The 24,528-nt window shown below is 35.9% G+C and overlaps 2 protein-coding genes across 4 annotated transcripts; both read right to left on the reverse strand.

The window, feature by feature from the left end:
* Window positions 1-798: 798 nt before the first annotated feature.
* Window positions 799-6,378, reverse strand: LOC120204425 (serine/threonine-protein kinase CLA4-like). Of its 3 annotated transcripts, XM_039204518.1 has the most exons (13): window positions 5,816-6,373; window positions 5,231-5,666; window positions 4,481-5,132; window positions 4,124-4,164; window positions 3,636-3,704; window positions 3,423-3,523; window positions 3,193-3,271; window positions 2,905-3,003; window positions 2,708-2,776; window positions 2,542-2,591; window positions 2,314-2,395; window positions 1,676-1,770; window positions 799-1,373 (listed from the first exon to the last, which is right to left on the reverse strand). In XM_039204518.1, exons 1-13 carry the CDS (start codon window positions 6,214-6,216, stop codon window positions 1,256-1,258), a joined length of 2,292 nt encoding a protein of 763 aa, XP_039060449.1. In that variant the 5' UTR covers window positions 6,217-6,373; the 3' UTR covers window positions 799-1,255. The 3 variants fall into 3 exon arrangements, with proteins under 3 accessions (XP_039060449.1, XP_039060451.1, XP_039060450.1); XM_039204520.1 differs by lacking the exon at window positions 799-1,373 and having other exon boundaries at window positions 1,681-1,781; window positions 5,816-6,377; XM_039204519.1 differs by lacking the exon at window positions 799-1,373 and having other exon boundaries at window positions 1,696-1,820; window positions 5,816-6,378.
* Window positions 6,379-8,099: 1,721 nt separating this feature from the next.
* On the reverse strand, window positions 8,100-13,420 carry LOC120204426 (phytochrome B-like). The gene is made up of 4 exons (XM_039204521.1): window positions 11,177-13,420; window positions 10,080-10,887; window positions 9,114-9,407; window positions 8,100-8,785 (listed from the first exon to the last, which is right to left on the reverse strand). The coding sequence occupies exons 1-4, from the start codon at window positions 13,266-13,268 to the stop codon at window positions 8,566-8,568; spliced, it is 3,414 nt and encodes a 1,137-aa protein (XP_039060452.1). The 5' UTR covers window positions 13,269-13,420; the 3' UTR covers window positions 8,100-8,565.
* Window positions 13,421-24,528: the final 11,108 nt, after the last annotated feature.

Here is a 24,528-nt window from a genome sequence, read left to right on the forward strand (position 1 = left end):
GTTTATTTCCCAACACTCAATTTGTCCAATAAAACCTCGGGCATTTGTGAGATTCACAACTAACCAGTCTTGAAAGTCCATGGTTAGAAACACGTGCAATTTTTCAGGTTTCAGTATATCACTCCAAATAGAAAGGGCAGATGGGCAAAATCTCAATAAATGATGAACATCTTCAACCGGGGCATTGCACAACGGGCATTATCAATAATATTTGTATTATCTTTTTAATTTAAGTAATTATCTTTAAATTAAGAGATTAACTACATGATTGATTATTTATGTCTGTGTTTTGTTTATTTTTCTTAACTGATTTCAAAAAAAATATAATATATAGTCATTTTTATTTGTATTTAATTAAACTATGGTCATCACAGATTAACCATCGTTAGACTATTAACGATTTGCTGAGCTAAAAACGATAATTAGATAAAATAAAAAAATACATCATTTCTACGTAGATTAGATTAACTACATGATTAATCACTTATGTTTATGTTTTGTTCAATATCTTCATTGATTTCAAAAGACAAAATATATATGATCATTTTTATTTTTACTTAATTAAGATATAATCATCACATATTAACTATCGTTAAACTGTTAGTGATTTTATGAACTGACATGATAATTAAATAAAATAGAAAATATATCATTTCTACGTTAATTAAGAAATAAAAAAAAAGCAATTAATATAAACATAAAATGATAAGGTATCATCAACTTTTCTTTTTCTATAAATCCTTAAAATAAAATCCCTTTAGAAATACTTTTCTTCAACACCCATTTAGATTCAAATTTCAAGCTGAGAGTTTTGTGTATACAAAAAATCAATAGTATTCCAAATCCACAAGAATGGACTCTCGAGAGCAGCAGAGATTTACTTTGTGTCCCATTAATACAGTGTCTTAATAACAAACAAAGTAAGCTATTAATCTCACTCTATCTTAGACTGCAGTATGTCGACCTTCGTCGTCCTGACATGTTTAAAAATCACAGGAGACTCATTCACACAGCACCACTGCCCGATCTTCAAAGACCGACATCGGATTGTAACAAACATCTCACAACCAGCCGATCATCATCAAACTCAGGATGCTTGCTCTCACATAGACACAAGTACTACCCTACAGTATGGCCTTAGTTTTTGATGCCGATGCAGTAACCATTCAACAGCAACAGATGTTAAAAAAATTCCCATTCTTCTACAGCTCTTTCTTGAACGAAATAATACGTAATGAAAACACATACATCTGATTTACGATTCCTTTTCTTCAGCCACGCTACGAGCTTGCTGAACTTGGATAGTGTATTGCCTTTGAAGATCTCTAAGCTTGTTAAGTAGTTCCTGGAACGTCGGCCTGCACTCTGGATCACTGGTTTCCAGGAAGTCGTGGTTCCATATATCAGATCAAATTAGCAAATTGTATCATAATTCGATATCATAATAACACGAGATGTAAACTGGATTTAAGTCTGCAGGTAAGTCGTTTTAATAACTGATGTACTACCTAAGCCGCTGTCCTAAAATGGCACTTAAAAAATTGAGTCCATTATTATGATTGCTAATTGAATTGTAAAGCCGAATTTGATTAACATAATGTCGTCCTTCAATTAACTTGCATAGTGATAGATTACAACTAAACTTCAAGCATCAGAATTATAAGGAGATACGAACCTGTGCCAGCAAATCTCGATCATCGAAGCCCACCGTGGGTCTAGTTCCTTCGGAATCTCTAATCGTTGGTTCATGAAACCTACAGCTCCAATCAACTGCAAAAATTCTAACCAAACAGTTATTCATACATGGCAATGCCTTTGGTCTGTAAAGGAAAATTCCACTTAAACCTTTCACACAGATAGCCAAACAAACATTTTTCTTTTTCTTCAAAGTAGAGTACAGGGGTAGTATAACCGGGAACCGGTTAGTACAGTGGTCCAACCATATAAGTTGAACTGGAAAATTAGAGAACATGCCAGAACCCATAAAAGGCTGGAAACCGGAAAAACTGACTAGAAACTAATAACCAGATTTTTTTTTGTTTTTCCCTTTATTAATTTTTGTAAAAAAATATTGGGCATTTTAATTTGGTTTGGTTCAAAATTTTATTCTTTTTTCAAATATAATTTTTCCTTTTTTATATTTTTTATGAATTTTTCTAAATTATTATTAATTAATATTTTAAAATTTCAAGACCAGTTATTTTAACCATGGTTCAAATACAGGACCTTGTATCTATAAGATAGCATTTGGTTTAATGATTTTGAACTCTTCGGATAAGAAAGACTTAAAATCGTTTTCTAATGAAACTATACCTGCATTGAGTTGTGACTACCCCAAGGTATCTTCTCCGTGGCAAGCTCCCATAATATGACTCCGAAACTATAAACATCGGACCTGAGGGTTTCATGGAAAGAACGAGAAATAGAAGGTCAGCGGTGAGAGAAACATCAAATGTGATTTTTTCGGGGGGTGGGGGGTGGGGGAATGTGGGACAGGATTTGCTTGTGCAATTGAAAAGGTGAGGAAAGGAAGCAACATACTTCTCGTCGGAGGTTTCACTGCGAAGAACTTCTGGTGCCATCCATTGAGGCTACAAAAAAGACATGGTACTTGTAAGTCCACAGACAAAAGTTATGCATCCTCACAAAAAGATATAGAATAGATTAATATTATTGATGAAGGCTAATAAAGGCTTTCAGTAAATACTGTTCCTTTCCCATTCATTGTTGAGAGAAATGTTTCATGCTTGAGACGTGACAAACCAAAATCGCCAACCTGTTTCAAATTGGAATTTCGTTAACTTTTACGTCAAGTAAACAGAAAGTATCATCAACAACATGATGTAAAAGAAAAGTCTAAAACTGGATTTGCAGAAAAAATGGATGCAGATAACTAATGGAAACCTTGACAGTCCAATTCTTATCAACTAGAAGATTTGATGACTTCAAATCACAATGAATTATAGGCGGATTGCAACTGTGAAGATAATTCATGCCTCGTGCCTGTGAAAGTTCAATCAGTAAGATGAATTGACAGAGGATATGGCTACTCCAGTTAAGGAAAGAAGAATGAAATTGAAAAAACAAATGCAGACCAACACATGATGTCTTTAGACCCATATTAGCTTGAGAATCATCATGAAATTCAGAAAACTTAATAATAATAATAATTCAAAGCTACTTGATACTTGCAATATCCAAAGCCATATTAACACGCCGTCTCCAACCTAATTTGGTAGTATTCTTTTGTAGTATGTCAAACAAGCTCCCACTGCATCAATAAAACATAAACATAAGCTTTCATCAATCCAATAAGTATAGAAGATGCATGAAATGTCCCACAAAGCATCAAATATATAATGTGGAAGTTCAAAAAAAGTGTCAGCACGGAAAGAATCTCTAAAATAAAGTTGAGATCGAACCGTGGAAGGAACTCTGTGACAATGCAGAGACGTTCAGATGAAACAACAACTCCCATGAACAGCAGAACATTTGGATGCCTAAGTCTTTTCGTAAGAGATACCTTGAAAGGCAAAAGCAAATTAGTATTAGATAATTAGATGTATTTGAAAGAGAAAGGAAAATATACAACTAAGTTTGTGAACAAGGTGAAATAACTTAACAGTAAAGCTTACCTCCTGTTTAAAGGCATGTATGACATCTTCTGAATATTCCTGCTTTGAGAATACCTTGATTGCAACATCCTGAAATAACATGAATGCGGTGATTTACATAAATAATGCGATTACTATTATTTTTTCATGATCTCTACAGAGTACAAGGACTCGTGTATTGCAATTACACCAGCAGTTCCATGAACCATTACCACAGGAATGCCATGAGATCCTCAAAAGGATTCAGCATATTTCATATTGCACAGTCTATATTGGACTTGAGCATCATATTTAGGTTTGACAAACCTATATTATACAATAACATATAGAAAACTAGCAGAGGAAATCCTAGTCATCATCCTTAATTTTATAAACATCTATTTACGGATGCGTTCAATTTCATTAGATGGAAAAAAGCCAAAGTAAATCACGATCCATCTTATCCCAAAAATTTTAATTTAGATTTATCTATATGCCTTCTCGAAAATGCAGAAAAGGGCAGAACGTACTGATTCAAACCACAGGCCATGATAGACAGTTCCACAAGAACCTGCAAGGAAAGAAGGAACATAAAGTAAATATTATTATATTATCTACGAAAAACATTACCCAGAAATAAATACAATAAAATGAAACAAGGTAAAATGAGGACCAAGCTTTGTTTCAATGACCAAAATCTCAGTCACTGAAATGATCGTCTGGTGAACATTTGGGTTTCATTCGTGTGCTTTGGTATTATCCAAATCAAAGACAAATGAAGAAAGATGAACCAATGTGAAGTTTCAGACTTCTATACATAATGGCTTCAGTGAGTAATAAGTTTATAATTCATTCATGTCTCCAAATTGTTCACTTAAAAAAATTACCTTGCCCAATTTTCTCTCCAATTGTCAAGTCTTCCCACAAGATTTCATAATCGAAAGAATCAGTGTCCATGTCAACTCTATTAACAGCAATACTGCTAGTGCTTCCAAAGCTGCTGACACTGCTGACACTATTGACATTAACAGAGGATGACCAGGAACCCGATGCCTCATTATTGACTGGAGCGTTGCCTTCATTAAGATGGCCTTCAGGTTTTAAACCATAATTTGGGCATTTTGGTAGAAATGACTCGTTCTCTTGATCATTATCTGGCCCAGGCCATACGATATGAGTAGTCCCTGCCTCTGATCCTTCTCGATCATTCCCTTTCCAAGGCCACGATATCCCTTTCTTACCCATTAAGGTCATAATCTTTTGGATTGCAGGTTTGCTTTCACGCTCGTCACCATAATCTCGAAAGGTGTTTACTGGGGACTTCTCATCCCACGGAGAAAATACACCAAAGGCAGATGGGTATAATTCTCCCTTAGGTGTACTAGCTCCACTAAAAGCTGCATTTTCTTTACCATCCGAAAGAGCTGCAATGGAGACACCTCGCTCGGAACAATGACTATCTCCATTTCCCCTTTCACGATCAACACAATTCTTTCCCGTCTTAATTCTGGGCTTCATTTTGTTGCTCAGCCTGGACGCCTGCATTCGTAACTTAATAATCAACCGAAGCCAAACTACAAGTACATATAATAATACTAAAATCCAACCTCAACACATTAAAGTTAAGGAAATAATACCAAATTTGTTATTTTTGAAGCAATTGCAGGTTGCAAAGGTTGCTGAGTATCAAGACCAAGTTTAGACGAGACAGCGATTTTAGACCGGCTAAAGGTTGAATCTCCCTCTAGTAGCATGTAAGCCGACATTGCAACTTCCTTCTCTTGCAAAGGTCGAGAACCACTGGAGACACAAATGATCCCAACTAAAGAACCATCATCGACATCGACATCATTATCGCCATCGTAAAAAGGAGCTTTAGTTACATTAGCCGAAAAGCTCTCCCCCATTTTATTCTTAAATGGAAATTGCCCAGTCCAACTCTCCCCCATCATAACACGAAGAACTATGTTATGCGCGATGGCGAAATCCCTCTGATCAACAAGAAGCTCAATGGCATCTTGCCCTAAAGCCTCTGCCTCTGAATAACCATAAAGTTTTTCAGCAAGTTGACTCCTGGAAAAAAAACATAATTTAAAAGATAAAACTACCTAATAGCTAATAAACAAGATTAAAACAACATCATTAATTACTAATTTGGAACACAAAAACTTGGTCTTTGCAACTGACAAATCGAAAATAAAAGAGACATCTTTTTCGCTTACCAATAAATAATATGGCCACTAAGATCAAATATATGAACAGCTTGTCCCAGAGACAGAAAGATATTTAAATACTGGCTGTGCCCAAAGCTCCCGGTTCTTTCAAGAGCTCGTCCTCCGCCGCCGCCGCCGCCATTAAGGTTGCCTTTGTTTCTGCTCTCCCTTTGCAAGGGAGACGAATGTCTATAGGAAGCCGACCCTTTCTTCCAAGCAGCATCCGTGGCTGCTTTCCCCGGGAACCGCGGCCGTCGAGGGGAAGTAGAGTGGGATCTTTGATGAGTTGAACTCGGCTTCGAGTCGCCACCGGATTGTTTCAATGTCGAGATTTCTTGCTTGAGATGTGCATGCCCAGCTTCCAGTACTTGGATCTTCCTCAAAAGCTCCTCCGATGAAGGGGTTTCCATTTTCGCGTCAAACAATCAAAATCGAAGCATTGGGGCTTCAAATCTTTGGTGAAGATTAAAGATTAATGAACTATCTCTCTATTTTTCAGAAACTTTCCTCTTCAAGAGGTCAAATTCGAAAACTGAGAGACTAAAAATTTCTCTTTTTGGGCGGTGGTGTCTGCGTTCGGTAAGCGGCTATTTTTCTAATGTTAGATATTTTGATGATTATGTGTAAGATCTTTTTTTCATTCTACAAAAAATCCATGAATGTTAAAAAGGGGAAAGTCCAAAGCTTTGGAAAACCATTGCATGTTTGTCAATTCCCAAATGATAATACCGCTTGATTTTCGAGAAAACAAAATGGTAAAAGTGCCTCCTAAGTGCCTCTGAATTTTAAAATTATAAATACCTGTCCTTTATCGTAACAAGAGAAGCAATTTAATCGGGTTAATTTCAAAATTCATAATTTTAATTGATATGATAATAAATTTGAACTTTAACTTCTACATATTATGCATTCTGATTTTAAAAATATAAACTACAATCATGATCACTGAATTAAAGATATTTAATTTGATATTTTTTTTAATAATACACTTAACAATTTAAATGATTTCAATCAAGTTATCAACAGTTGACATTTGATAGATGGGGTGTTGCAGTTAAAAAATTGGTATAATTACATATTTAGGTCTTATTATTTAATTTTTTTATCAATTTAATTATAATTATAATTTAATTAAAAATTAATCATATAATCAAATGGTGACATGTATGATTATTAAGGACTAAAAGTGTGATTACATCAAATTTTAATAGAGACTAAATGTATAACTATACCAATTTTTAACTATCACATCATATTCTCCATTGAATGTTGAGACTTCTTACTTAATTAATATCGCTTAAATAGTTAAGTGATTTGATTGATAAAATTTAAAGAAATATAATTAAATTAAAATCTTTCCATAGTTAAGTAATCATGGATGCAATTTACCCTTAAAAAATTAACATATAATTTGTACTCTAAAAATATTGAAGACAAAATTCCAATCTCATACCTTAAACTTTCGTTGGTGAGCATTTATTCATTTAATTTTCATCTTTATCCAGCTATTATAAGTTATTTTAATTCATATAGATGAACAATTTAGTTTCCTATTCGACCCAGTTTGATTTTGTCAACCATGAAATGGATAGTTCATAGTTTAATATTGTTGACTGGTAAGGTGGTCAAAAACCGCCGGAGATGGTCCGACTGTTACCCGAGCCATGTAGAAGATGATCGTTTATTGGCAAAATGGTCAATAAATATACATCATAAAACATTAGTTAATAGGGATAAACATAAAATTTTATATCATGAAATATAAAAACTTATATAAAAATCTTAATAGTATGAAACTATAAAATTTTTAAAAATACGAAATTAAATCATTAATAAAAAACACAAATAAAATAATGAAATCACATAAAATTTAAAATTTCCAGCCCAAGACTATTTAAATACTAGCAATTGCCGGGCGATGCTTCATAAAGCTGCTGTCTTGGATTACATCAAAATGCTTGGTTCAATAATTGATGTCCAGTTCCTTGAAAGAGAAGGGAATAACAGATGTACAATGACCTTTACACCCCTATATAAAATTAGGGATTTAATTGTGTCGAGAAAATGTTAAAAAGCTTCATTGCTTCACATCTTTCTAGCTTTATTCTTTTTGGCTTAGGAGATAGGTATTAGATACCTTCACAAGCAGAACCAAGGGCGTAGGCAAAGTGAACAGTACATATGTTTCTCTCCCCTTTTTCATTATTCTTTCCTAGGAATGACAATTTAGTCCGAAACTGTATTTATATTTGTTCTCGACATATTTCGGACATGTATACTAAGTTATCTTCTCTAAAGAATGCTCGCAAACATCATCTATATATCCGAAATCCGAATGTCAGAGTACTTGACTACATAAAGTTTCAGCAAACACAGCAGAATGGGGTTAGGGATAATCTAATGTAGATGAATATGCTACAGTTATGATCATGAGAAAATCTAGTCCAACTCTTATGATACGTAATAGGATACATGTTGTGGCGGGAAACAGCTTCACCATCTAACTGCAAACTCACTAACACAACGGCTTTTTTCGATGTGGAACGTACCGGGAGATAATGTGCAATGGTGTTTCGATATGAGAGTAGACCTGAATTCTTCAATCTGTGTACCATCATTAGCTGAATCAGGTGGCTCTAGGTGATGTTCGTGTACAAGCCATCCAACCGGGATAAGCAACGGTTTTGTAAACTGCAGAAAAAGAACTCGGATTGAATCTGATGAAGGCTAAAATTTCAAGAATCTCAACGGCAGCTAACCTAATCATCGCTCTTTGAGCCTCTCCGAGGTGCAGGAAGTTCGAGGATAATTAAGAAATAACATCTTTCCGACTCTCTGACATATTGGACCTCGCCATTCATGAGCTTCAAGATTTTCCTGCTCATGCTCAACCCTATCCCCTCCTGTGTCACCCATCGACTGCTATGGAACATGTCTTGAACCAATTCGGGAGGAAGGCCTTCACCGGGGCATACCATCCTTCAGAAATACACCGGTGTTTGTGAAATTAGCAACATGAAAAAAAGGATTCACATCATCAATAGTCTAGGAGAAAAGAACAAATTGTAAAGAAACCACAAATAAGAGCCACGAATAAGATTTTATGACGTAAACTGTAACTTGAGTTCTACATGTTTGAATTCCACATTAACTTACACTAATTTGCAAAACCATGTGTTCTGTAATATTGTCTTTTGCTTTAAAGTCTATCCAATACAATGATAGTGTAGTTTCTCCTTTTATTCACTTACGTTAGCATAACCGTTGACGCTTACCTTATGAAATGCGTTGAGAAAAAGCAAAATACCTGAATTCGGTATGAACAATAGTGATTCCATCAGAAATTTGCTTCATAGTTGGACGAACATGAATCTCTACCCAACCATCATCCGATGGCGCATAAAGCACCATATTCAACAAAAAACCGGCCAATACTTGTTGAATCCTTGCTTGATCACCATAAACAGACAATGTTTTGATCTCCTCGGGAATATCTCGAATTAACTGCAAATTTCTTTCCCTCAGCAGTAGCATTACTTGGCTAACAACGGCATTTATGACACCCCCAAGGGAAAATTCAGCCTTTTCAAGCTCCACATAACTAAAACCAACAAATGAAGCCAAGAATTAGATCATGTCTTCCTAACTAATGAAATCATGTTCGATCTTAATAAAGTAGAAATCACACAAGCACGAGACAAAGTGGAATACAATTTTGGTCCAAAGATTCAGCAATGTAACCTTGTGGTCTGGATTCCGTTTCCCGAAGCTATATTGACTAGAGAGAATACAGATACAAAGTTTAAAAGAGATTCATGATCAATGCCTCACTATGGATTGAACATATGTGTTTTTGGTTTCGATCTCACTGTTTTGTTAGAATTAACTTTCAAACCAACCAAGAACAGAGTTTACATAAACATTTCCAAACCGGGATGTTGCAACAATATCCTTTAAGGTAAGGCATATACATGATACAACTATGATGAATACAGTACTAGAGAATAACTTCCTTGTGCATTTAAGATTCCAATGCAGTAATCAGCATTCGGCTCTCAACATTCTGATTCTAGATGCCAATGCAATTGCATCCATAATCAAGAAATAATCTGATAGATGAACTTGTCAGAGATGAATCAAGTTCAATAGTCTAGTATCAGATGTATGTTATTGTTCCCTCAAAGTTCTAGAAATCAAACAATTGAGACCGATATAATTCCGGATGAAAATGCATGTCGAAAGAATTTATTACTAATTTGGCTAGGAAACTTACCCTTCCTCAATGCTCTCCAGATCGACATCTCTGATAATCTTCAACATTTGCTTCTCACAAGCAACACTAGTCTCAAGAAACTGCTTTTGGTCTTCAGTCAGCTCTGTAGCTTCCAAAAGTGAGGTCGTGAAGCGGATTCCGTTCAAAGGACTCTTTATTCCCTGGCAAATGTAGGTTAACTCTTTCATCATGGATAAGCACTTTTTCTCTTGTTGCCTTTGGACTCTCAATGCTTGCTGCAGTTCAGGAGTTGCAATCTGCAGGAAGCAAAAGGCTCCTACGATCTGGCCATCCATGTTGACTCTTTTGTTTGCCGTCAAGAGCGCCTGGACAAATTTCCCATTCCGGTCGAAAAAGGCGAAAGGGAACTTATCTTCCTCCTGCCCTCCAATGGCACTGTGTAAAACAATCATGAATTTCGTCAAAGCATCTGGACCCTTGAGGCGACAGCAACTACCAAAAACGTCACCAAGCAACATTTTCCCTATGACTTCCCCTCGAAGCCACCCGGTGAGCTTTTCCATGGCAGTGTTCCACTCCAAGCAACATGTGTTTTCATCCGACACAAAAATTGGTGGGATCAACGGATTGGGACTATGAACAATGGCCTTGTAATCACCTTGTATGTGGATGAATTTGTCCATCACCGCTTTTTGACCAGTCACATCCTGACCAACAAAGCAAACTCCAACTATATTATTGGTGTAATCCTTACTAGAGCAAGCATTGACAACCACATATATAGCCTTTTCCCGATCTTCTAAGCCAAAAGTCCGCAATTTTATCTCTACATTTTTATCTTCTTCACCTGCATCAATTGAGGCAACATAAACAAGGTGTACGAAGGGGAAGGTTATATTCCCATAAACGATACATGTGGAAGTGAAACCCTATAAACTCAATTTAGTGCTTATATTTTGTACAATTTGATGTAGCTTTCAATGTGCATGAAGGTAGTATCAAAACTCAAAACTGCAAAAAACAAAACTCTCTCTAAATTGATCCTTACTTTTGCTTATTTGGTCCCACTCTTATCGTTATAGTAGCATGGTTATATAAAATAAAAAGAACAAGATGACATATGTGACGAGAATTACCTTGCAAAGCATGACTAAGAAGCCTGTCGACAGTTTCTTGATAATCCTTGTAAACAAGATCATAAACCAAAGACTTCTCCATTGCTTCCTCAACTGACAGTCCTGTCAATTCTGCAACTTTTTCATTCCAACCATTAATGCGGCCTTCAACATCTACGGCGAATATGGGAGCAGTTGCAGTCTCTATTAACCTCACCATTTCCCTTGCGACTGAACTGAGCTCATCCACTCCTTGAAGCTCTAGATCCCCAATCTGAGCATGTACAACAGCTTTAGAATTACTTGCTTCCGCATCCTTGAACGAGTCGCGCAATATAAGCTGAAGAGAGTGAATAGCATCCATTTCAGCATTCTCCCACGGGAAACTCCGATTTTTGACCACTTCCAGAAATGCCTTAAATGAAGTCCGTGGGTGCATTCTCTGTCCATCATCCTTGTCCTCCGGATGATGCTTTGCACCACCCCATTTGATCTCTTTCTCTGTATGAGACCGGAACCAGAATAGAAAATCCCTTTTAGTAATATAAGCAACAGCCATCCCACAAACTGCATCCCCAAGTGAGGCTGCCCCAAGGTAACCGGCATCGGACAAACTGTCGGTGCTTAGACCAGTCGAGTCTCCATGGAATGCCAACAGCCACTCAACTATATCTTTTATTTGGGCCTCAGTCGGGGTCACACCTAATGGGTAACATTTCCCATGATAATAAAGAGCAGCTCCATCACATTTCACAAGATCGATAATGCTGGGACTTTGATTAACAATACCAGTTGGAGAGTCACGAAGAAGCATGTCACACAAAAGAGTTTGAGTCCTTAAAACACGCTTCTCCGACATTTGTGCTGCCAATTGCAATTCCATATTCAATTGAAGTGCAAACGCTTGCATTAGGAACTCACAAGCATACCGAAGAGGAAAGGGAATGCAACGAGCAGAAGTATGATGACAAACAACCAGACCCCAGAGCCTCATCGGATTTCTCCCCCCTGAAGCTTCCTCGTCATTTCCGTTGATAATAACCACCATTGCCAAAGAAGCAATCGACCCCATATTAGCCATATACTGAGCATGGCAACCATGAGGGGCTCGAAGAGTGGAACCAACCAAGCACAATGGTTGCATTAACCCATCATCCTGAACCACAAGAACCGGCGTGGCATGGCAATCCACTATCATCCTAACTCTATTCTGCTTAAACAAAAACCTTGAGGTCTGCGGAATATCCGTCGCCGGGTAATGTAAGCCTATGTAAGGGTCCAAGTCCGGCCGTTTACTCTCAGCCACGACCTCCCCATGCTCATCCTCATGAAATTTATACACCATTACCCTATGATATCCAGTAAGCTGTCTCACACTCTCCACAACCGTGTCACACAAAAGCTTAATATCGCCACCGGGGAGCGACTGCAGCTCGGAAATCGCCCGCACGGCCAATTTCTGAGACTGGACAGCCCCGGCAATCGACAAAGCAGGGTCCTCAGTTCTAGCAGGCTCTAAATCAATCACAATTCCAACATCAATCCTATGTAAAATAGCGTAAAAGGGCTTCCCCGAATTCTTGGAGTGAACCCAAACCGGGTTCAGCAACGTAATTTCGCGGGCCGCGAAGGCTTTCTCCAACAAAACGGCGCCGGAAGGAGTGAAAAGCGTACGGACGTCGGTCCCGATGGCCAGAACCTCGATCTTCTCCAAATTGGGAACCGACTGAGGAGTAATCCCGAGCATCTCACGTGCGTTCTCGCTGTAAGCGATGAGACAGAAACTGGGTTCGTCGACGGCGATCATGCAGCCGAACGGCTGGATGTGACCGCCCCTCTGGATTCTAGACAAGTAAGCGGGGATTTGCTGCTCGGGGACCGATGGGGTATTAGTTCTCACCGACTGGGAGTAATCGAAAGACTTGCCTGATTCACCCGACTGCTCGAACACAGCGTGGAGACGAGCATCGACAGTGTACTGAGCAATGGCTTTGCTTACTGAATCGGCTTGGTGATGGGCATGGGGTGCTCTCATGTTGCTTATGCCTGAAGACTGAGGTTGTTGCTGCTGTTGACGATCATGGGAATGAACTGTTCTGCTGCCTGAAGCCATGGCTGTGTGTGGTAAGAATTAAAGTGATCGTCTTTTTTTTGGAGGAAAATCTGGGTTGAGTGATTATGGGGATAGGTTTTGGGGGGAAGTTAGTGTTGACACTTTGACAGACCCACGTGGGCAAGAAGATGCCGATATCATCTTGTCTTGTGTTGTACTATCTGTGTGTTTTCCTTTCCTGCACACCGGGATTGTATTTGTCCTCAACTCTTTCGTCAGTTTGATATCCTAAATTTTAGGGTAAATTACAAATTTAGCCATTTTATTATTTTCGTAATTATGTTTTGTTCACTCAATTTATTTTTAAAAAAACAATACATAAATTTATATTTAATTTCGTTTTAGTCGCCTGCACTTAAAAATGTAAGGGTAAATTATAAAAATGATCACTAAGATTTGAGTAAGTTTTTGTTTTCCTCAGTTAAGCTTCAAAAGAAACAAATTGATCACTCGCCGCTAACGATCATCACTGCAGTAACAAAATGTTGATGTTGCACGTTTTTTCCCCTTATTTGACCATACAATCTGACTTATCTTGAGATCCCATTCAATTTCCCTTATTTTCTTAGCAACCAAACGACCATTTTCCTTCGTAAACCAATCCAAACAAATATATATTACATAAAGAGAAGATTTTCTGCAATTCCTCTATCACGATTTGTTATCATTGTGTCAATTTTTTTGCTAGAGATTTTATATGGGAAACGGATTCAACCTAATGAATCAGATTTTGGAGAAGGATTTGTTATTTCTGTCATGATGTTATTAGTTTTTCAGCTTAGGTTATGAGGATCATGTGGTTTACTCGCTCTTGGAAGATGTTGGAAGAAACAGCTAAGGAATGTACTTTGTTATAGAACGTACTTGAGTTACAGACTCTTAGATAAGACTTGAATTGCACTAGTTTGTGAAAGATACAGAGGCCAAACTTGAAACAGAAGTGGGCCATGTGTATAGGGTTTATGCCAAAATGGAACGGGGAATTGTTAGCAGACTGAAGCGGGTGACTTTGGTCATTTTGAAGCTAAATGCTTTACCAAGAGTGTAGATATAATTCACATTAATCACAACAAGGATCATGCCCTTATTGAAGGAAGTTCTTTAGGTTCAAAGGAACAGTAGAAGGTTCATCTATATTTAAGGTTCGAGACCTTGGAAAGACCATGCATCTTACTTACGCTCAAGAGCAAGAATGCTTTGAAGCAAGCAAAATTATTAAGCCTCGAACTCGAGAACATGATCATGTCATCTGTTTCGTGCAGGCTTGACTTAGATGTTGTCTTTATCCTTGATCTTAATAAAGAACTTACTCCATTTCAATCCTCCAGGGATGAAGATAATAGTTGCACTTTTAGGATGGACCATGGAGACAGATGATGATGATGCTTCACATGAAATAGAGAAGAATCGATTAACAAGATCACATGGTAGTGATGATTCCCAGACTACATGTGACAGCCTGAAGGTTTCACTCAACTTGGAAACGAGCATTTAGTTTGCATATTGAAGAAATCTTTGTACGGGTTGAAACAGTCTCCGAGGATCTGTTGGCATAGCAGGGGATCCTAAAGGCTTTGCGACCTACAAAGCCGGCGTCGATGGAGAATGGCGATTGGGAAGAATTGCAACAGCGAGCGGAAGGAACAATACGATTATGCTTGGCGGACGAGGTTATGTATCACGTCATGCATCTGTCGTCTCCAAAAGAAATTTGGAGGAAGTTAGAAAGTCAGTTTATGTCCAAATCCTTAACGACAAAATTGTATCTAAAGCAACAGCTGTATGGGCTGAAGATGCAGGGTGATCATGATTTGGCGCAACACGTGATTGTCTTCAATAAAATCATTTCTGATTCGGCTCGGCTTGATGTGAAAATTAAGGATGAAGACAGAGCGATGATTTTGTTGTGTTCGTTGCCTCCCTCTTACGAACACATGGTGACTACTCTTACATATGGGAAAGAGACTATCAACGTTGAGGAGATTACTGCAGCCTTGTTGGCTCACAACCAGCGGAAGCAGAATGCATGGGAAAACTCTTAAACCAATAGCTTATATGTCAAGGGGTAATCGAGACCGTGGACGGAAGCCAGAGAATGCAGGGTCTGGCAAGCGGAAATCTATATCCAAATCTAGGGATAAGAAAATAATTCACTGTTACAAGTGCAAGGAGGCGGGACATATGAAGCGAGACTATCCGAAGATGAAAAAACAGATTGATGAGAAGCGTTATGTTTCATCCAAGTCTGTGAACGTGGTCGAGGATGACAATTCTGATTGCAGTGAGGGTGATATGCTTTTTATTTCAATGACTCAATTGACGGATGCGTGGATTCTTGATTTTGGATGTTCTTATCACATCACGCCAAATAGGGAATAGTTTTCGATATACAAGTCGGTTAATTCTGGTTCTGTTTATTTGGGTAATGATCGATGTTGCAATATTGTTGGTATTGGTGATGTCAGAATTAAGATATATGACGGCTCTGTTCGGACGTTGAGTGGTGTTCGGCATATCCCAGATTTGAAGAAAAATTTGATTTGTTTGGGCACTTTACACAAGAATGGTTTTATCCCTAAAGCTGATGAGGATAGGGAGACCATTCGGATTGTTAAAGGAGTTTTGATTGTGATGAAAGGAAAGATGACGGCAGAGAATATTTACAAATTATTAGGGAGTACCGTTGTAGGTGGAGTTCATTCTGTTGAGTCCTGTGATGATATTACAAAACTGTGGCATATGCGTCTTGCTCATCTTAGTGAACGTGGTATGGCAGAATTACACAAAAGAAATTTGTTGCATGGTGTCAAAAGTTGTAAGCTCAATTTTTACAAGTATTGTGTTCTTGGTAAACAGACTAAAGTCTGTTTCAAGACTGCGAAGCATACAACTCAAGGGATTCTTGATTATGTGCACTCTGATGTATGGGGGCCTTCCAGTGGATCTAAGTATTATGTTACTTTTATTGACGATTTTTCACGGAAAGTTTGGGTGTATTTTTTGAAACAGAAGTCATACGTTTTTTAGAAGTTCAAGCTGTGGAAAACTGAGGTAGAAAACCAAACAGGATAAAAAATCAAGTGTTTGCGGTCTGACAATGGTACGGAGTACACAGATTCATAGTTCTTACACTTCTGTAAGGAGCATGAGATTAAGAGACATTTTACAGTGCGCAAGACACCATAACATAACGGTGTTGTGGAATGGATGAACAGGTCGTTAAATGAAAGAGCCAGATGTTTACGGTTGAATGCGGGGCTTTCTAAACACTTATGGGCCGAGGCTATCAACATGGCGTGTTATCTTATCAACAGATCGCCAAGGGCACCATTGGCTGGAAAAGTTGTAGAAGAGGTATGGACTGGTCATGATGTTAGTTTTGATAACTTACGGATTTTTTATTATCCTGCTTATGTGCATGTACCTTCTGATGAGAGATCCAAACTTGATGCAAAATCGAAGGGGTATATTTTTCTGGGTTACAAGAAAGGTGTCAAAGGATTCAAGTTCTGGGATCCAGTTGTGAAGAAAATTGTGATAAGTAGAGATGTTGTTTTTTTATGAACAATCCATGTTGCAGTAGAAGAAAGACACGACAGTGGTGGATTTCGAGTAGTTTTCAGTTGAGAAACCAGAAACTTCTCAACCGACTTCTGGTGGTTCCGCTACGGATGATTTGCAGGATTATAGTCTCGCCAGAGACAGGGTGAGACAGACGAATATAAAGCCCCCGAGCAGATTGAGTTTTGAAGACTTGGTCTCTTTTGCACTTACTGTTAACAGTGATGATCCAATTACTTTTTATGATGTCGTTACTAGTCAGGAAATCGATAAGTGGATGGCTGCCATGGTTGAGGAGATGGAGTCTTTGACTCACAATCGTACATGGGAGTTAGTTCCCCTTCTTGAGGGTAAGAAGCCGATTGATTGCAAATGGGTGTATAAGAAGAAACCAACAGTAACAGAAAAAGAGGAGGAGAAGTTCAAGGCTCGTTTGGTAGCAAAGGGTTTTTCACAGAAGAAATGAGTTGATTATGATGAAATCTTTTCTCCTGTGGTTAGGCACACTTTAATCCTAGCAGTACTTGCATTGGTGGCTAGTTGGGATTTGCATTTAGAGCAGATGGATGTTAAAACTGTTTTTTTGCATGGTGATTTAGAGGAGAAGATCTACATGTGACAGCCTGAAGGTTTCACTCAACTTGGAAACGAGCATTTAGTTTGCAGATTGAAGAAATCTTTGTACGGGTTGAAACAGTCTCTGAGACAGTGGTATAAACGGTTTGACTCCTATATGATCAAGATTGGCTACAACCGATGTGAGTATGATTCTTGTGTCTATGTTAAGAGCCTTGATGATGGTTCTTTTATTTTTCTGTTATTGTATGTTGATGATATATTGATTGCTGCGAAGAACATGGATGATGTTATTGGTTTGAAAACCTTATTGAGTCAGGAATTTGATATGAAAGATTTAGGTGCTGCAAAGAAAATTCTTGGAATGGAAATTTACAGGGAATGAGACTCAAGGAAACTGTGGTTATCTCAACGGGGTTATGTTGAGAAAATGCTATAAAGGTTAGCGATGAGCAGCGCAAAACCAGTTAGCACTCTATTGGCGAATCACTTTAAGCTCTCATCAGAACAGTGCCTGAAGACAGATAAGGAAGCTGAAGATATGACAAAGGTTCCGTATTCTAATGTTGTTGGCTGCTTGATGTATGCAATGGTATGTACTCGTCCTGATTTAGCTCATGTTGTTAGTCAAGTTTGTAAGTACATGTCTAAACCTGGTAAGCAACATTGGGAAGCAGTCAAGTGGATTTTTCGGTACTTAAAGGGTACTGTGGGACATGGAATTATTTTTGGTAATCAGCGGGATAATTCTTTGGTTGTAGGATATGTGGATTCAGACTATGCATGTGACTTGGATAATAGAAGATCTACGACAGGGTATGTGTTTACTCTTGGTGGAGGGTCATTTGTTGGAAGTCTATTGTTCAATCTGTTGTGGCACTATCTACAACTGAAGCTGAATACATGGCAGTGGCTGAAGCTGCAAAAGAAGTTTTATGGCTTACTGGTTTAGTGAAGGAGTTGGGTGTTCAACAAGGTGGAGTTCAGTTGCTTTGTGATAATCAAAGTGCTATTCACTTGGCTAAGAATCAGGTGTATCGTACTAGAACTAAACATATTGATGTAAGGTTCCACAAGATCAGAGAGTTGGTTGCATCTAGAGAGGTTTTGTTTCAGAAGGTATATACTGATGAGAATGCCGCTGATATGTTCACTAAGCCAGTTACGACAGACAAGTTCAAGCATTCTCATATCCTAAACCCACATTGAAGTTTCCAAGGGGTAGGATATTCGCCAATGTAGAGATTTAATATGTATGGCTCATAAATATACCAGTAAAGAGGACAGGGGATGGAGCGGAGTTTAATTATGTAATTATGTACGAGGTTTTTTATTATAAATAGAGATGTAACCTAAACCTATGAGACATTGAATAAAACTTCTAGCGCCACCTAGGCACCGAGGACGTAAGCACATTGCCGAAACTCATTAAAATTCTTGTGTTCTTTCGTTATCTTTGCCTGATACTTCAACATGTACTGAAGGACACATTTTAAAAAGTTACGATAGAAGAATTGCAGAAAATCATCTCTTGGTGGAATAGAGATTTGTTTGAATTGGTTTAGAGAAGAAAATAGTTGTTTGGTTGCTAAGAAAATAAGGGAAAGTGAATGAATTCTTAAGATAAGTCAGCTTGTATGACCAAATAGAGCCACATATGTCAACTAGCGTGTCACATCAACGTTTTGTTACTGCAATAACGAATTTTAATAGCAAGTGACTGATTTGTTACAAATCAGTAACATTAGTGACCAATATGTGACTTTTGAAATTTTAATGGGCCAAATGAAAATTTACTCAAACATTAGTGACCATTTCTGTAGTTTACCCAAAAATTAATGATGCTGCTAATGTGTCATTATCGAATAATATCACATCATTATTGAATAAAATAAAATAAAATTACCACGTCAATAGTTCTATTAATTTTTTAAGAGTGAGTAACTAAAATATAAGTTTAGGTGTAACTTAGAAAATAGAACCATGAAACCAGTTGAGTGACTAAATATGTAATTTACCCTAAACTCATTGTTATAACCATTTTTCGAAAAAAATAATTAAATATTATTTTAAAAAAAATTATTACTTTAATTTGAAAATTTGGGTGATTTTGAATTGATTTGAATTAAATTGAAAAAGGGGTCGCCATCGACCTTTGAGTTAGGTAGGTCGAATACCTAAAACCGTCTTTTAAAATAATTTTAAGAAAAATCGTTTTATAAGACAAAATTTGGTCTACATCACCATAGATTCGATTAAATGGATTCGGGAGTCGGTTACGTGTGGGGAAGGATTAACACCCCACAACGCCCAAAAACTGGTACTGTGTCGCTTATACGTTGTTGTAATGGTGGAAATTTTGAATCGGATATAAAGTTAAATTGTGATCCATTTATTAAAATTATTTAATTTGCTTCGAATTAATTAATTACAGAAAATTCTTTAACTTGAAAAGAAATCTCAAAATTAGCAATCCTCCATCGGGAAAGCTAACTCGACTATTTCTTATCAATAAAAGAATATTCCCTCATTAACAAATATACGAATCAAATATATAAAAAACTATATTTACATATAACAAAATAAATTGATAAAAATAAATCGAATATACATTATAGAATAAAGATTGATAACTTGCATGAAATGAAATAAATTATTATTTAGAGACATTCATTGCAATGTTCGATTTAAAATGAAATGAATTAATAATTAGAAAAATACAATTGATTTATTTCAAGTTCGTATTTGGTTCGAATGTCATATTGGATTAAATCACTTCGATCAATTGGTGCTTTCCACGCCCATTCTATAAATATCATTCTCGAAACCATTAATATTTAAGAAAATCAAAAACAATGTAAAATAAAATATTTACAACATGCACATACAAAAAGGATTGAAATGAAAACAAATAAATATTAAAAACCGAAATACAAATGAGCAAAAAAAAAGTAAGAATATAAACTTAAAAGGACTAAAATAGCAAACACATAAACTCAAAGGACCAAAATAGTACAAATAGGAATTTAAAGGACTAATATGGCTAAAACATAAACTTAAATGGCTAAAACAATAATTACAAATAAAACAGAGCCTAGATTGAAAATATTAAACATTATAGGTACTTGAAATGAAAATAACCCATGAAATATTTAGGACTAAAAGAAAATAACCAGAAACATAGAGGACTAAAACAATAATTACAACACCCACCAGAACCTTAATCGAAAATAACAAGCAACAAGGACTGAACACGAGAATAACCCACAAGTAACTAAGGACTAAAATAAATTAAACAAAAAACTAAAAGGGTAAATAAATAGTTAAACCAAAATACATTCATAATATACAGTGATTAAAACGAAAGAAAAATAGATTTCATGACTAGTTTCGAACATTAATGAAAATAATATATCACAGGGTTAGTGATTTAAATGAAATAATTACAAATATCTTGAACATAATCAAACATAAGCAAAATGGTATAATGCCAGACATAGTGACTAAAAGGTAAACATATAAATATAAGGGCTCAAATTAAAATAAAGTAAAAATTCATTACATGACTAAAATAGATTAATTATAACCATGAGGGACCTAGGATGCTATTGACCATTTTCTCAAAACACGCTGACACCCTATGAAAAAATGATATCGTTTCGCAATATATATATATATAATATTTAAAGGCCAAAAAACCCCATCCCACCTTATTTGCTCGGTTTCAAATCGAATGAGGAGAGAGAGAGTCTTTATGTAACCTCTCAGACCGATGCGGATAACCCGATCTGATTTGGAGTGTCACATTAGGGCCACCGGAGCGACCCACTGTAAAAATCTTGGAAAATTTTAAATTTTTTATTAAAACATGTAAACTCATAAAATCATTTATAAATACAAAAGTAAACTTTACCAGTATTCGGAAATAAAACATATTTTCAAACTTGTATATAAAACAAAATACAATCTACATGCCCCTAATCACATGTACCATACTCTGCAAACAACATCGGACGAACTCCCTTATTGATGTTGATAGTTACACTAGTTCAATCATTTTAACCTGAAAAGGTTAGTAACAGAGTGAGCTTTGGAAAACTCGATAATACAGAACTACCAGATGATGCTGAAGAACGTGCAGATACAGATAAACATATATTTCCTTATCGGTTCAAACATCTACAGATCTTTATGTTGAGCGGAGATCCTATTGACATTTCAAGTATTAACAGACAATGAGCTTTCAGTTCAGAGAAATATTTCGGATGACTGAGTTCAGGAGATCAGAATAGGTTATCTAGTGTGTTCCCGCAAAACCAGTGAAAATATACATATCTTTTTAAAACATATTTTAAAATTCAGAAACCATAGTAATCCCTCTAGCCCAACACATCATAATGTGTAGGTTCCCCAGAACCATACACTCACTGTCACATCGAGTAAGGCCCTGAGCACAAAGCCAAGGAGCCTGCAAGTATATTTCCTTCAACAATACCCTCCCAATAAAACATTTATCAAAAATCATAGTAATCCCTCCAACCGAACACATCATAATGTTGGAACAAAATGTTTTGAAAATGGAGAAAGTTCAAAATCCAACTTTGTTAGAAAAAATTTTAAAAACTACAATCATAGAGGTCCCTAAAGAACCTCTAATGGTAAAATCATTAGAAGTATATGGGTTCCTAAAGAACTAATTACTACTAAAGATAAGGATATCCTACACAAATGGATACCCAAGGGGATTAGAATTTTAGAAACTAATAAATATGGACCCAAAAGAAATTGGGTACCAAAAATTAGAAATTAATCTATGTTTGTAGGAAAAGGAGCATGACTACAAGGCACAAAATACAAGTTCAAATTCATAGTTCCTTGATAGTGGATGCTCAAGACACATGACCGGAGACAAGAGCCGGTTTATAGAGCTTAACGACAAAAATAGAGGAGTGATAACCTTTGGTGACAATTCAAAAGGTTACATTGAAGGTATAGGTACTATAAGTAATACCTCTTCCATACAAATAGAAAAAGTAATATATGTGAATGGGTTAAAGCATATTTGAATGGGTTAAAGCATAATCTATTGAGTATTAGTCAATTATGTGATAAAGGATACAATGTCTTATTTGAAACAAATGGTTGTAAAATTGTTGACATTGCATCTAATCGGATTATGCTTGCTGGTCATAGAATAGGAAACATATACATGGTGCATCTAGATTCAATAAATTTGACTAATTTATGCTTAGTTGCTAAGGATAAACATGATAGTTGGTTATGTCATAGGAGATTATGACATACTAGCATGAGTGTTTTACAAAGACTAATTCAAGGAGATTTAGTAAGAGGATTGCCAAAGCTAAAATTTGATAATGATAAAAATATGTGATGCATGTGCTAAAGGAAAACATAAAAGATCTTCCATTAATTCCATTAATGATGTATCAACTAGTAGAGTATTACAATTAATCCATATAAATCTTTTTGGGCCAATTAGGATTGTTAGCTTGGGTGGAAAACAATATTGCTTTGTATTGGTATATGACTATTCTAGATATACTTGGGTTCTATTCTTAAGTACTAAAGATGAAGCATTAGAAAATAGGTAAACTACACGGGAGACCACCAAACTATGGTCATTAATCAATCTTGCCATCGAACTATTTTTTGTCTCAATTCGACCACCAAACTTTTTAATTGATTCAATCAGACCACCGCATCGTTAATTTTAACAGACTTGGTGACATGTCCGTTAATAAAATTGGCATAATTATATATTTGGTCCTTAATATTTACATATTCTATCAATTTAGTCACTATTTTAATTCAATTAAATAAATTTAACTATCCAATTAGAACATGACACCTGTCAATACATGATTGGAAGGTTTTATTTATAAATTTTAAATTATTTAATTAACTGATTTTTTAACCAATCAGGTGGTGACACATGTCACCACCCAATTGAAATGGAAAATAGAATAATACAAATATGCGCCCAGGGAAAAGCAAACATGCATTAAGGGGGAGAGTAACCAGGCGCCCAAACCGTTGGGCCAAAACTCCCCAATGGTTCTAACTTACAACAATTTGTATTTGACTTGTAAAAGTTTGTTAATGATAAAAAATAAAACAAATTATTTGTTTAAATAAATTGTTTTTTCTTTAACCGTTAATTAAATCGAAATTTATTTTAAAATTATTAACCGAACCAAATTAACCAATTTTTTTTCTTTAACATTAATCGAACCGAAATTATTTGATCGTTAATCGAACTGAAATTTATTTGAAAATTATTAACCGAACAAAATTAATTGAATTTTTTCTTTAACATTAATCGAACCAAAATTATTTGACCGTTAATCGAACCGAAATTTATTTGAAAATTATTAACTGAACCAAATCAACCGATTTTTTCTTTAACCATTAATCGAACCGAAATTATTTGACCGTTAATCGAATCAAAATTTATTTAAAAAATATTAACCGAATAAAATAAACTATTTTTTCCTTAACCGTTAATCGAACCGAAATTTATTTGAAAATTATTAACCAAATCGATTTAACCAAAAAAAATTCTTTAACCATTAATCGAACCAAAATTATTTGACCGTTAATCGAACCGAAATTTATTTGAAAATTATTAATCGAACCAAATTAACCAAATTTTTTTCTTTAACATTAATCGAACCGAAATTATTTGACCGTTAATCGATCCGAAATTTATTTGAAAATTATTTACCGATTAACGGATAATTTGGTTCGGTTAATAATTTTCAAATAAATTTTGGTTCAATTAACGGATAAAGAAAAAATAATTTAGTTAAACAAATAATTTGTTTAATTTTTTTTATCATTAACAAACTTTTACAAGTCAAATAAAAATTGTTGTAACAGTTTGGGCGCCTGGTTACTTTCCCCCTTAACGCGAGTTTGATTCTCCTTGGGCGCATATTTGTGTTCTTTTATTTTTTATTTCATGTCACCAGCTGATTGGTTAAAAAATCAGTTAATTAAATAATTTAAAATTCATAAATAAAACCTTCCAATCATGTATTGACATGTGTCATGTTTTAATTGGATAGTTAAATTTAGTTAATTGAATTAAAATAGTGACTAA

Source organism: Hibiscus syriacus, unplaced genomic scaffold (genome assembly GCF_006381635.1).
Source record: "Hibiscus syriacus cultivar Baekdansim isolate YM2019G1 unplaced genomic scaffold, ASM638163v2 tig00010888_pilon, whole genome shotgun sequence".
Taxonomy (NCBI): Eukaryota; Viridiplantae; Streptophyta; class Magnoliopsida; order Malvales; family Malvaceae; genus Hibiscus; species Hibiscus syriacus.

Bases quoted from the DNA above. Each gene is read 5' to 3' on its own strand.
- LOC120204425 (XM_039204518.1), bottom strand. From the start codon at position 6,216: ATGGAAACCCCTTCATCGGAGGAGCTTTTGAGGAAGATCCAAGTACTG. The intron at 5,667-5,815 runs GTAAGCGAAAAA...TTTTTTTTCCAG, and splicing joins AGTGGCCATATTATTTATTG to GAGTCAACTTGCTGAAAAAC. The intron at 3,272-3,422 runs GTTCGATCTCAA...TTATTGATGCAG, and splicing joins GTCACAGAGTTCCTTCCACG to TGGGAGCTTGTTTGACATAC.
- LOC120204426 (XM_039204521.1), bottom strand. From the start codon at position 13,268: ATGGCTTCAGGCAGCAGAACAGTTCATTCCCATGATCGTCAACAGCAG. The intron at 10,888-11,176 runs GTAATTCTCGTC...CAATTGATGCAG, and splicing joins TCTTAGTCATGCTTTGCAAG to GTGAAGAAGATAAAAATGTA. The intron at 8,786-9,113 runs GTATTTTGCTTT...GTATTTCTGAAG, and splicing joins ATTGTTCATACCGAATTCAG to GATGGTATGCCCCGGTGAAG.